Source organism: Taudactylus pleione, unplaced genomic scaffold (genome assembly GCF_031769625.1).
Source record: "Taudactylus pleione unplaced genomic scaffold, aTauple2 ptg000202l, whole genome shotgun sequence".
NCBI lineage: Eukaryota > Metazoa > Chordata > Amphibia > Anura > Myobatrachidae > Taudactylus > Taudactylus pleione.
The window spans coordinates 6,332,621-6,346,076 of NW_028284604.1; the positions used below are offsets into that span (position 1 = coordinate 6,332,621).

General features: G+C 41.3%; 1 protein-coding gene across 2 annotated transcripts in view; it reads left to right on the forward strand.

The window, feature by feature from the left end:
* The window catches only part of WDR36 (WD repeat domain 36), a 99,834-nt gene extending 86,719 nt beyond the window's left edge, over window positions 1-13,115 (forward strand). Inside the window, exons 19-24 of one of the 2 annotated variants that reach the window (XR_015879216.1) lie at window positions 2,219-2,364; window positions 7,215-7,331; window positions 7,684-7,765; window positions 8,004-8,191; window positions 11,978-12,059; window positions 12,472-12,552. Coding sequence is in view for 1 of the 2 variants with exons in the window: in XM_088477681.1 (XP_088333807.1) it covers window positions 2,219-2,364; window positions 7,215-7,331; window positions 7,684-7,765; window positions 8,004-8,191; window positions 12,472-12,621 (683 nt within the window). In the remaining variant the exon portion in view is untranslated. Of the gene's footprint in view, window positions 1-2,218; window positions 2,365-7,214; window positions 7,332-7,683; window positions 7,766-8,003; window positions 8,192-11,977; window positions 12,060-12,471 lie in introns of both variants that reach the window. The other variant, XM_088477681.1, reaches the window with a different exon arrangement.
* Window positions 13,116-13,456: the final 341 nt, after the last annotated feature.

Consider the following 13,456-nt stretch of genomic DNA (forward strand, 5'->3'; position numbering starts at 1 on the left):
GCTTTCCTACAGGCAGGCTTTAGATCAAGGTCTTCACCTTGCCTCCTTAAAGGTGCATGTCTCCGCACTGTCCTATTTCTTCTGTAATGTGCTCATGCCAACTATCCATACTCTGGGCCTGATTCAGAGCCGAACGCTTTGACCAGAGCGCTCGCTCTGAATCAGGGCCCTCCTACCGAAAAATGGAGCGGCCTCCCACAGCTATAGCGAGCGGCCAAAAAGATGGTCGCGATGGTCTTGACGACGGGCTTGCGACGAGACCCTGCGGTAGGGTCTCGCTGCCGCAAGCCCAGGAGTGCTTTTGGCTCTATCAGAGCCAAAAGCACTCCCACTGACATCACTAGTGATATCAGTGAGGCCGGACCCAGACGGTAGGCGTTCCCATGGGAACGCCTCCGTCTGGGCAGCAACGCCCCCGGCACACCCACCAAAGGGGGCGTGCTGTCAGTCACCATCAACAGCATGCCCCCTTTGGTGCGAGACCCATAGCGACAGCATGCGCATTAGGGCACCATCGACCCGCTCGCGAGCGCTCAGCGCTCGCGAGCGGGTCTGAATTAGGCCCTCTGTACCACCTATTTCTTCTGTAATGTGCTCATACCAACGATCCATAGTACTTACCACCTATTTCTTCTGTAATGTGCTCATACCAACTATCCATAGTCTGTACCACCTATTTCTTCTGTAATGTGCACACCTATATCACTGGCAGCAAGGCTGGGCAACACTGGACCACGGGATTGTGGATGGGGACCAGTTTATATTAAAATTACAGTTTTTAGTTTAAGTGCCAGCTCCTTGGTCCCCATCCACAATCCCATGGTCCAGTGTCCCCCAGCCTGCTTAAGAGAAAAGGATTCAACGGTAAGTGACCAAAAATCCTCTTTTCCTCTGTAATGTGCACATACCAACTATCCATAGTCTGTACCACCTATTTCTTCTGTAATGTGCTCATACCAACTATCCATAATCTGTACCACCTATTTCTTGTGTAATGTGCTCATACAAACAATTCATAGTATGTACCACCTATTTCTTGTGTAATGTGCACATACCAACTATCCATAGTCTGTACCACCTATTTCTTGTGTAATGTGCACATACCAACTATCCATAGTCTGTACCACCTATTTCTTGTGTAATGTGCACATACCAACTATCCATAGTCTGTACCACCTATTTCTTGTGTAATGTGCACATACCAACTATCCATAGTCTGTACCACCTATTTCTTGTGTAATGTGCACATACCAGCTATCCATAGTCTGTACCACCTATTTCTGTTTTAACAGTACTGAATGCGAGTTTGTAATCTCTAGTGTGTTTGAGGGTCACAGGGGTTCATATATGCACAGAAAAGAAATTAGATGCTTGTGTAAGTGCAATGGCTTGTGTTCTATTGGGCAATTCCAAATACATCTGTGTGACCAAGTTACTTATGCTGGCCATACACGCTGCAATTATCGGGACGATCCGCCCGATATCGGCGGATCGCCGCGATAATTGTAGCGTGGGGGGGGCGACAGAGGGTTAAATATTGCTCGGTCGGGCATGCTGTCCAGCATGTCCGTCTGATGCGATATTTACCCGGTAACTGTCGGCCGCATCGGGCAGTGTATGCCCAGCGCAGCCGACAGACAGACATTTTCTGTGTTCCTTCCTACGGAAGGAATAGGGAAATGTCTCCTCCCCCGGGGGCGGAGCGCAGATGTCGGGCTATACACTGTGAGATTTCTCTCACAGTATATGCCGCTGATATCTGCGGCTGGCAGCCGGCCAGATAAAATGTCTGTCGGTCTGACAGACATTTTATCTTGCCGTGTATGCCCAGCATAAAACATTTAAAATCAGCTGAAAAGTATCTAAATGGTATACGGATGAAAGGTTAACAGTACAACAGGTTCAGATGGCCGACACATTGTATTTTTTAAGGTTGGGGTTAGGCACTTGGGGGAGGGTTAGGTTGCTGGAAGGGGATGTTTAGGCACTAATGTTAGGCTACGGTTAGGTTTAGGCATTTGTGGGTGGGTTAGGCACTAGGGAAAGGGTTAGAATACAAAAAAAATGTCTGCCATTTGAACTTGTACCTGTCAATCATTTGATGTCAACATATTTATTGTTAACCTTGTTCCTGTTGATCTGTTATACCACAACTTATCTAAACGCGGTTGGTTCCCTGTGTATTTTTTAAGTTCCTATCTATTTTTTCTCTGAATAGACAATATAGAAGAAGTAGTAAGAGAAGACTTCAGTGATGACATGATGGAATATGAGTCACCGGACCAACTGGAAGAACAATTGGTGACATTATCGCTCTTACCTGAGTCAAGGTGGAAGAATCTCTTGAACCTTGATGTCATTAAGGTACTGTGTTCTTCAGTCACTTTAAAGACTGAAATGTTTATACTTTCAAATCATTCAGTACTTTTGAAGAAACGCACATGCAGCAGTTTTGGTCTGTGGTCTATTTCCAGCTATGCTGATGTAAATGAACTGACTGATATTGGCCAGCAATCACTATGCTGCTGGCTTTTACCTCCATTTCTGTATTGAACCCCAAATCCATTTTCAAAATCTTGAAAATAGTGAAGTCACAATATAATTTTATTGGAAACAATCTCTTAGAAGAAAAAAGACTGGTCCAGGTGCGCATCCAAAATAATGATATAGAGATCCCAGAACGTAGGTGGCACTCTAGGACTTATATATAGACACAGTAATCAGCACAGCTAAGGCTTTAGCAACGTTTCGGTTTAATGTTCAAACAGTCATCAGACTTACAACAAAAATGTCAAAAAACATACTTTATATACCCTCCACCATCATCACCAGTGCAGGTGCTACCACCTGCACGCTTCCAGCGCTTACACCCGCGAGTCCCTGCGCGCGGCCGTGGCCACCAACGACTTCAGGGCGGTCGGCCGGGCCCATAGCAACAAAGATCTACATATAAACAATCTTCAATACGCTCTCAGGATCACAGATGCACGGCAGCATTCGGTCCTTGGGCAGGCAATGTCTAATAAAATAGTGCTAAACACAAGTGCAGACTAGACAACATAAACAGATATGAATGACTCATGACAACCATACGTGTAGACAATAGAACAGTGCGGTGGTGCGCTGGGACAGGGTACATGTAATAAACAGATGTGACATACCTCGGACAAGGGTATCTGCCTCCGAAACGGCTGAAAGAAAACTCATTGGGGGCTATGTGTAGAACGTTTTTATAGCTCACCCTGAGCAGGCTGGAAATTAAGAGTGAGAGAGAGCATGAATGTGTATATAAATATCAAACAAAACGAATACAACAGACTATTCCTCCCAATAAATATAAAAAGGTGCGCTGACAAGACAGAGAAATATTACTGAAGTAACGAGCAGCTCACACAGCAGGTGCTGCTCCTGCTCAACAATAAGGACAAAAGAATGGTAGTGGAGCGCTTGTTAAATCAGATGACCACACAATTAAAAGTAAAAAGTTTAATAGAAAAGTTATATACCAGATGGAGATAAAAGCACAGACCACATAAATGATATGAAACCATGAACAACAATTCAATAGATAATAATAGACCATAAATCTGGTCTCTAGCATATGATCATTCATCAGTCTCTTATCAAGAATATTCGCTTCTGAATGGCAATATATCCTCTGTATTGCTGATATATATATGTGTGTGTATGTATATATATATATATATATATATATATATATATATATATAAAAATTACTATAGTACCCACAGTGGGGAGATGGTAATTCACCTGTAAGCTGTGTATCACTGTATAATAGAAGAGAGTCCAGTACTTTGTGGAACACCAGGAGCCGTTCCTGATGGGTGCCTGCCTGGCGTTGTGCACTTGCCGGGCTGACTTCCACTGTGTGACGGGAGCTGCACTAAAAAAGTAGCGGCTGTGGATATTTACCATCAGGTGCACAGCTTGTGTGATCTCCGTGTGGGGCTGCGTCCTCTCCAATTGAAGGAGAAACCACGGTGCTGTGAAAGGCAGAAGGTGGCCGCAGTGTGATGAGTGGCAAAGTAGCTCAGTGCTGTTAGAGCACCAGGATCCGTTCCCACCAAGGACCCGGCGTTATGTGCTTGCCGGACTGGCTTCCGCAGTGTATCAAGAGCCGCGGTGATTGTCACTTGCGGCTATGGGTACTGCCGTCTGATGCACAGCTGATGGTGTCCCTGTGTGCAGCTGCGTCCTCCCTAACAGTGGGGAACCCGAGGTGCTGTAAGAGGTTGATGATAGCCGCGATGGAATGAGCGGCAGAGTTACTTCCGTACTGCAATTACAGAAGCGATGAGGGCAAGTGGTCTGTGGCATAAAAGTCTTAGCAATAGACTCCTTGACGCGTTTCTCTGGGCTGACAGTGTTCCCAGTTTCCTCAGAAGGTAAGTAATCTCCATGATACTATGTAGGGTTTATATACTCCCTTAATTGACTCAATTAAGTCTAATTTAGTTCAGTCTGGTAATGAAATGGTTTCTTAATAGAAGAAACCGCACTTGCACATAATTAACACATGACATGCGTATAAGTGTAAAAGCAATACATTTCTATGGCAATGTGGATTGGGTATAGTGATAAATAAATAAATATACAATAAAAATTAAATACAAATAATAATAAAGACAAAATCATATGTCTAACATGACTATTAATCTAGAAGAGTAATACTACACTAATCTATATATAAAGATATCAGATACTAAAACGCGTTTCTGTTGTGGGGTGTTGACTAACTGTAATAGACTATTGGCAAACATTTATAAGAATGGAAACAATATTTGTAGATAAGAAAAAAGGAGAATCTTTACATTAATAAACAGTTCCTATTATATAGAATCACCAAGAGAGGGTGCATTAGAAATATATATGGTTATATTATAACCTCAATATATAATGAAGAGAGTTACAAATCTATAGCAATGATTCATTTTGATACAATAAGACACAGGCCATTATTCAACTTGAGGCGAAAAGTCCGTTTCCGCGATACTTTTTCGCTGATGACGTCATTTTCGCCTGTTTTGAGTTTCCTCTGTATTCACTTTGGAAGACTTTTCGCCTAGGCAGAAAGTCAATGCAGTGTAATAGGCGGAAAAAAGTGCAGAATTGCGGTTTTGGGGTACAACATTGCGGGAACCCCTGTGCAGCCTTAAGACAGTCCCCTAAAGGTAAACTGCGTCAAAAAAAGTTTAAAAATAATCGGGGCACTCCAAAAAAATTGTTTAATTTTGGGGGTAAAAAAAGGGGGGGGAACAAAGTGCCAAACTATCTAAATTAATTCAGGTCGGGTCCCCATGTATGCGACAGGTGTTTTCTTCATTGCGGGGACAAGCGACAGGTGCAATTTTGCAGATTTTTCAAAATAACTTTAGGGACTTAAAAAAATGCTTAAGCCCCATTTTCATGTACCCTAAATTTGATAGGAATAGTTATTTTCCCCAAAAAAATAATCATCTTCATAGCCGCAAAATTGCTCCTTGCGTGGCTATTACAAACCCCGACTTCCTTTAGCAGGCAAAAATGAGGGTACCCATAGTGATCCCCCATGTCTGGACATCTTTAGGGGGGTCCCAGGCATATTTCCCGAAAATATTTTTAGTAAGACGGTTAACAATATTCCGTCGATGTTCTAAAAACCTCAGTTTAAATTTACGCGTAGTTCGTCCTACATATTGGGTTTTACAAGAACAAGATAACACATATATGACAAAATCAGTTTCACAGTTCACAAACGTATTTATCAAGAATATTCCTTCACTTTAGGAATACGATAGAACAAAAGACGACCAGTATACTTCCCTGGTCATCCAGACCTACAGGTTGTTTTAAATGCAACCATAGTAAATGCACCACATGCAAACTTTGAAAATAAACAAAACAGTTTTTGTTCTAAAATCTCAGGGAGAATATTCTTGATAAATAAGTTTGTGAACTGTTAAACTGATTTTTAATCGCCACCATTTTGGATGTGCACCTGGGACAGTTTTCTGAGTGCCGGTTCTGTGATGCACCACCCGGCACTTTGGGAGCCTGCAAGTGGGGACAGTATCTGGGAGCTGTATAAAAAAAGAACCAGATCCTACAGACTGCATCTTTTTCATAGTCAGACGACTGGGCTTCTAATAAGAAAACGAGAATTAATATATAAAATGTTATTTCAAATATAAATCATTATAAGGTCAGGGTTTAAAACCTTTCATTATTGCTATTATCAAGGCTCCCATCCGGCTACATCTCAATGCCACCCGCCTGGAAACATTTTCTGGGAAGAACACTGATAATAAAATATATATATATATATATATATTCTATGTATATATATATATATATATATTCTATGTATGTATATATATATATATATATATTCTATGTATATATATATATATATATATATATATTCTATGTATATATATATATATATATATATATTCTATGTATATATATATATATATATATATATTCTATGTATATATATATATATATATATATATATATATATTCTATGTATATATATATATATATATATATATATATATATTCTATGTATATATATATATATATATATATATATATATATATATATATTCTATGTATATATATATATATATATATATGTATATATATATATATATATATATTCTATGTATATATATATATATATATGTATGTGTAATTTTGTATTTATATACATTTTTTTTGCTTAGTCCCTTTGTCCAGAATGCTATTTGAATAACTCAGACTACTTAAGGTATTAATTGATTCTTTTGCGATGGATTTCAATCAGCAGTAAATTACAGAAGTGTGATAGGGGTGACCACCACCGGCTGCTGTACTAGCGCACTGCTGGTGGTCTGTGCTCTCACATGGACCTAGCCATGTGCGGGACACTGTTTTACGTTCTGCCCAGTTCGGCTCCTGATTGGCTGGCTGCCTGCCTGACATAGCTATTACATAATGAGGGTGGCACAACACCTATCTAGCCATTATCTAGCGAAGCATTTTCCGTATATATGTTCTGGGTTCAAATTGGCGAAATGTTCACCATGGGCATACTGATATATAAAAATTTTTGTAATAAAGGTGAAATTCAGAATTCAGCACATTACACAATGGGCTCAAATGATAAAAAAAACAAGGTTTTGTCTCTGAATATATTCTGTAGTAACATTATTTACTTGTATAACTTTCAGCGAAGAAACAAACCTAAAGACCCCCCAAAACTACCAAAGGCTGCTCCTTTTTTTATCCCGACCCTGCCTGGACTTGTTCCACGTTTTAATTCGGCGACACAGGATGATCAACCGCAAGTAAGTCATTCACTTTCTTTCTCTGATTAATCGATTTGTCATTAAAAAATAATCCAGTATATTAAATTAAACTGTATATCATTCTGTAATTACACTGTATTGCTAATACTGGTATAGAATTCTCGTACATCTTATATTTCTGAAGGATTTTGTGCAATTATTTTTTTGGCTGCAGTTGCGTGAGGGTTTGTGGTATTATAATGTTTTGTAGCGTTATACATACAATACAGAAAAGGTGTCCTAAGATAGAAAACAATGTTTTGTTTTTTAATGGTGTGAAAAAAAGACTATTTAATGTGTACATAGAAGTGAATTGATGTGTATTTATCTTTTTATTTTTTTATTCTTATAGTCTAAAATTGTGAATCTTGGAGTTCTTCAACAGAAATCGTCTTTTTGTATCCTCCTGGAAGAAGCCCTTGTTCATAAGAATTGTAAGTTCAATCAGCGTTACTGTACTAATAATTATACTTATACTGAGGGCATAGAGTTGGATAATTGGATTGAACTGAAAAGTGCGTAAAACACCAAATTAAATACACATAATAAAATAATGGACTTTTATGTCTATCTTCTAACTGTATTTTGACAAGAAATATTTAATACAGAAGCAGGAGTGGAGTCTAAATTGAATGGCGTAAAGATCTAAGAAGGTGCATCACTGTTTTGCAGATGATATTCCTCTAAAAACAATAAAGGAGATGGGACCATCCTGCGTAGATACAGAGATCCGGAACCTGGCTCCAGAAGGGGGTGGTTCTGTAGAAGTGATGCAGAGTTTCTTAAAAATGATTGGGAGAATGTTGGACACGAAACGGGATTTTGAGCTTGCCCAAGCTTACCTTGCTTTATTCCTAAAGGTAAGCATTTTATTAATGTCCATATTCATTTTGTTTTGCAAATACAGATGCTACTCTTGTGTTTTTCACTCCCTGCAATCTTTTTTATTAAATTTTCTAGCAATTTGTGGATGTATATCAGAGATTGTAACCTTTTTTTTAACTCTTGGCACACTGAACAATATTTTAAAAGCACAATATCAGGTGGTTGTTTTTTAAAGAGTGATTTTATCATTAAAAAAAACACCTAGAAGTGTCCCTTTCAGCTTATGTTATGGCACACTGTAGTGGCCCCGGTTCACGTTATGGCACACTGTAGTGGCCCCGGTTCACGTTATGGCACACTGTAGTGGCCCCAGTTCACGTTATGGCACACTGTAGTGGCCCCGGATCACGTTATGGCACACTGTAGTGGCCCCGGTTCACGTTATGGCACACTGTAGTGGCCCCGGTTCACGGTATGGCACACTGTAGTGGCAAGTCTTTACTCATCCAGAGACTGAGTTGGGAGCAAAGCAAAAAATAGCAAGTTGCATTGCATCTTGGTAAAACCATGCTGCACTGCAGGGAAGGGTGCAGATTTAAAATGTGCAGAGATTTACATTTGATAGGGGTGTGTCAAAACTTAATATAAATTGCATTGTAAAAATAAAACTGGGCAGCATTTGTGGGCTATATACAGAATCAGCCGGTATTTATCACGCATGCACAAAAAATAAATGATTGGCTGCGTGACTTAGCTATTACATAATGAGGGAGGGCACACGGGCGGCACAACACCTACTTTCTCCAACATGTCGATTCCAGAGTAGCAACTTCCAGCCAATCAGCACTGGGTTAAAGCAACGCCTTTTTTTCTCTACTTTCTACAATAGCTGCCGGCAGCCGCTGATAGTCGGGAGGCTGGAAGAGTGTAGAGAGGCTGTGCTGAACGAGGGTGGGGCACAGAGCCTATCAGCGTTGATTCCCCCCACCTCCCCCCACCCCTCTCTGCAAACTGATTGCTTGGCTCTGCCTAATCTGCTGCGTAGGACGCTGAGACAGGCATGCTGCAGCTTGCAAGGGAGATACAGCCAAAGTTTTCTGCCTCTGCGGTCTAGATAGCTTTAATTAGTGTCTTTTGGCCTCTGTTCCTCTCCTCTGCGACTACTGACCCCTCCAGGAAGGCTAAGTTACCTGTATTTTCTTTCTTTATTTATTTCTTTATTTCTTTTTTTGTCTAAGCCTTGGAGTGCAGTTGATAGTGACCTGTTTATTTGTACTGTAATCAGCGGAACCGGGTGGCAGGGATGGTGGACAAACTGAAGGCCTCAGGGCAAAAACGCAACTATGGCATTGTTTTTTACATGTGCCCAGTGTCACGTGAAATTGCAATGGGGACAGTTGGACTCCGAGGAACTATGCGCAGACTGTTAGGCAGCTGGTGGCGTGCAGGCTTCGTAAGGCACCTTGGGTGAGCCGGCGCTTCAGCGGGAGGAACAGGCTTGCGTGGCTTCTGCGCCTGTTTCTGCCGTACAGAGGGCTGGGTTGCCAGCGGCGGCCAGTGGATACCTCATCCAGGGCCCAACCCACCCTGGCTTTGTACCATGGAGCATACTGCGGCGGAATTCGAGAAAGTTTCCTCTTACATGGAACATTTCTTTGAGGATCCTAAGCTGCGCGAGGCGCATAAGCATCCTCCTTCCAGGGGGCCGTTAGATGTTTTGGAGTCCGAGGAGAAGGAGGCTGAACTACCAGAAGAGGAGGTTCTCCCTGAGGGGGAGGATCCAAAGCCCTCGTTGGGCCAAGTTGTGAAAGACCTCATTACTGCGGTGTGGCAGTCGCTGGACTGCCTAGACTTGGATACCCAGGCACAAGCGGTGGGGACCGTTCAAGTGTAGACGGAATAGGATTGTTTCTTTCCCTGCTTACACGGATCTCTCAGATCTCGTGGAAGAGACGTGGAAGGCCCCGGACAAGCAGTTATCTGGTCCTCGCAAGTTTGCGTCCCTTTACCCACTTGCCAGACCATGTCACCAAGTGGGAGTAACCTCCATGGTCGACGCGGCAGCAGTGGCAGAGGCAGCCCACATTCTAGCTTGAGCGGAGGCCTTTGTTCCGGCACTTTCGGCGGTGTTCATTCTGGGAGTAGAAAATTGTGAGGCGGACTTCCTCAGCAGGACCACCTTCCTGCTGGGTGAGTGGTCTCTCCATCCAGAGGTTTTCCAACAGTAGTTACGGAAGTGGGGTTTTCCAGAGGTGGACCTGATGGCATCACGGCACAACTGCAAGGTTCCTCCAATTCCCATGTTACCTCGGGTGCTTTGGTGATTCAAGGAGCAACAGGTTTGTGGCTCCGAACTGGTCATGCATGGTCATGGTAAGCCGTCGTTCTCAAGCTGGCTGTAGGTCCAGGTTGTCGCCTTCTGCAACGACCAGATCTGCTCCTGCAGGGTCCGTTTTGGCATGAGGAACTTCCTCGATTGGCTTTAACGGGCCTGGCTTTTGAAACTGAGCTCCTAAAGGCTAAGGGGTTTCCTTCCGTTGTCTGAACTATGTTGCGGGCTCAGAAACCGGTTTCGTTATAACAGGGTCTGAAAAATCTACATCTTGTGGTGTGAACGGCGCGAAGTTCACACATCACGGTTTTGCCTTCTGAAGTTTGTTTTCCTTCAGGAAGGTCTGGAAGCTGGCTTGTAGCTTAGCTCATTGAAGTACAGATTTCTCCTCTTTCGATATATTGTCAGCGGTGTCTGTTCGGACCTTTTTGCAGGGAATGTTGCGGGTTCAACCTCTGTTTCAATAAGCAGGATGTAAATAAGTGGATCTAAACGTGTACTGGCCACAATAAATGGAGGGTATTGCTTTTTAGGACAGTGATTCCCAACCACGGTCCTCAAGGCACACTAACAGTCCTGGTTTTAGTGCTATCCATGCTTAAGCACAGATGGTAAAATCAAAATAACTGAGGTACTAATTAAGTCACCTATGGCTAGCATTAAAACCTGGACTGTTAGTGTGCCTTGAGGACCCTGGTTGGGAACCCCTGTTTTAGGAGCATTTTTTATCTAATATTTTCTTCATTGTTCTCACCATCCTTAGATCTTAATGTAAAATTGTACCAGAACAATGTTGGTGTGGTTTGGGGAGATGTGTGATAGTCAGGTGCTTTTTGTTTCAGTATATTTTAGGTTTTTATACAAATGGATAAGTCAAAGGTAACTGAAGCATCTAGCTACATGTACTAAGGTTCTCCTTTTGCTTTTATCCACTTAAGACAGTGCTTTTCTGATTTTTCATGGCAGTCTTTTAGGTTTGCAGAACCCCACATTATCAGGCCTGTACATTAAGGAATGTGCAGAGCAGGTACAGCTGGCTGTGTGTTAGCGAAATGTCCATTGTTTATGTTTCATAGTATACTGATTGGGAATTCATTTCCAATGTTCCCATTGCTGTTGAAGCCTCTTAACTTGCCACCTCTGTACAGAAGGTCGCAAGTACAGAAAATGAGACTTGTTATTCTTGCTGATGGACTCCTTCTGAGTTGACGTACTCCTATTTGCTTAGTGTAATATATACAATTTGTACTGAGCATGCCTGTAACAGATGTGTACATCTACATGCCATATGCAAGCTTAGTACTATCCTTACGCTGGGATGGGCTTTCATATGTAAACAGTGTTTGGTAAGTGTGAACTGAGGCAGACCCATACAGAGTAATACATATTCCTGTCAGTAGCCATATCACATGCAGGTTTCTGAGAGCTTGAGTTCATTATGATGTTGGCGGTTACCAGCACTAACTAGCTGCTTCTTATTTTGCTTAAGGAGGATTCACCTCTGGAGTGAATGGTTTTCTTCATTGATTTTACATACACGATCGTTTCATGTGCTTATGAGCTGCCTGGGTGTAAGTATGCTGCTTGGGACAGAACTGGATGTGTCTTGACATAACATGCCTCCCAATCGTCATTTGGACATAAACATGCTACTTTCACATGCATACACACTTGCCGATGCCGGGAGCGACGGCCATACTGCATTCAACAGCCCCCGCTGACGCTATCCTAGTCAGTAACATAGCTGGTATACACTAGCCGATGTGGACCATTTGTCGTCCGATCCGCCGGATTGGACGACATATCGTCTAGTATGTACCCAGCTTAAGAAACGGCATTTGAGATTTCTATTTTTGTCCATCTAAAATTTAGATCAGTTAGGTCATTAATTGCCCAATGAAAGTTATCTAAGCAAGCATAAGTATAATGATGATGTGTTATATTAGTATCTCACGCTTGTTAAATCCTCTGCATTATTTTCAGATCCACCTGAGGTTTATCTCATCACAGGCATCGCTACTAGAGGAGATTTCCACGTTATCAACACTTCTGGAGCAGACCTGGCTGCACATGCAGACCCTGTTTAACCAGAGCTTGTGTGTGTTAAACTACATGAAAAGTGCTTTACTTTGAAACCATTATCTTTCACGATCTTATCTACATGCAGTTTGGACATTTCCTGTCATTTGTAGGCAAAGACTGTAATGATTGGTTACCAACTATTTGCTGGCGTTCCAATGGTAATTTCCCAAATATGTTGTGACTAATCATAAACATGGCTAAATGCATATTGTGACCTGAATGTATAAACAACAGTGTATATATATATATATATATATATATATATAAATATATATATCATTGCATTGGTTTTAATATGCCCAGTATCTATTGTTATGAGGTGAATGAGAGCTGATAATTTGTTAAAAGTATATTTGCAATTGACCCTTTTCTAAGCTGCACAGTTATTGCACCAGACCAGTATCCCCATTGTTTGTAAAACCAATAGCTTATATATGAAGTCTTCTAGCTATAGAATGTATTTTTTATATTTATACAATGATTATAAATGCTGTATTGCCATCTTTCTACATTTAGAACTTACAAGTTGTATTAAACATTTATAATACCAACGTAACCTACAGAATGTCTGTGTAATACATTCAAAACCATGTAGATATCTTATATGCAACTTTAATGCCACCATCAGTTAGCCAAATGGTGAGTAAAATAAGTTCCCTTTTGAATGTTTGACTTAGATATTTTACAAACCTGATCTACAGCTTTTACACATGATCAGTTTGCTTAGGTAGGTACAATGCTGCCTTTCTGAGTGATGGAAATGAGAAATATCTGCCAGATAACTTTACTTTGGGATGTTTTAAGCAAATCCGGTTTCATTTATTATATTTCTCTTCCATTCTATTGGGGACACTGATACTGTGGAGTATAGATGATCCTACAAGTC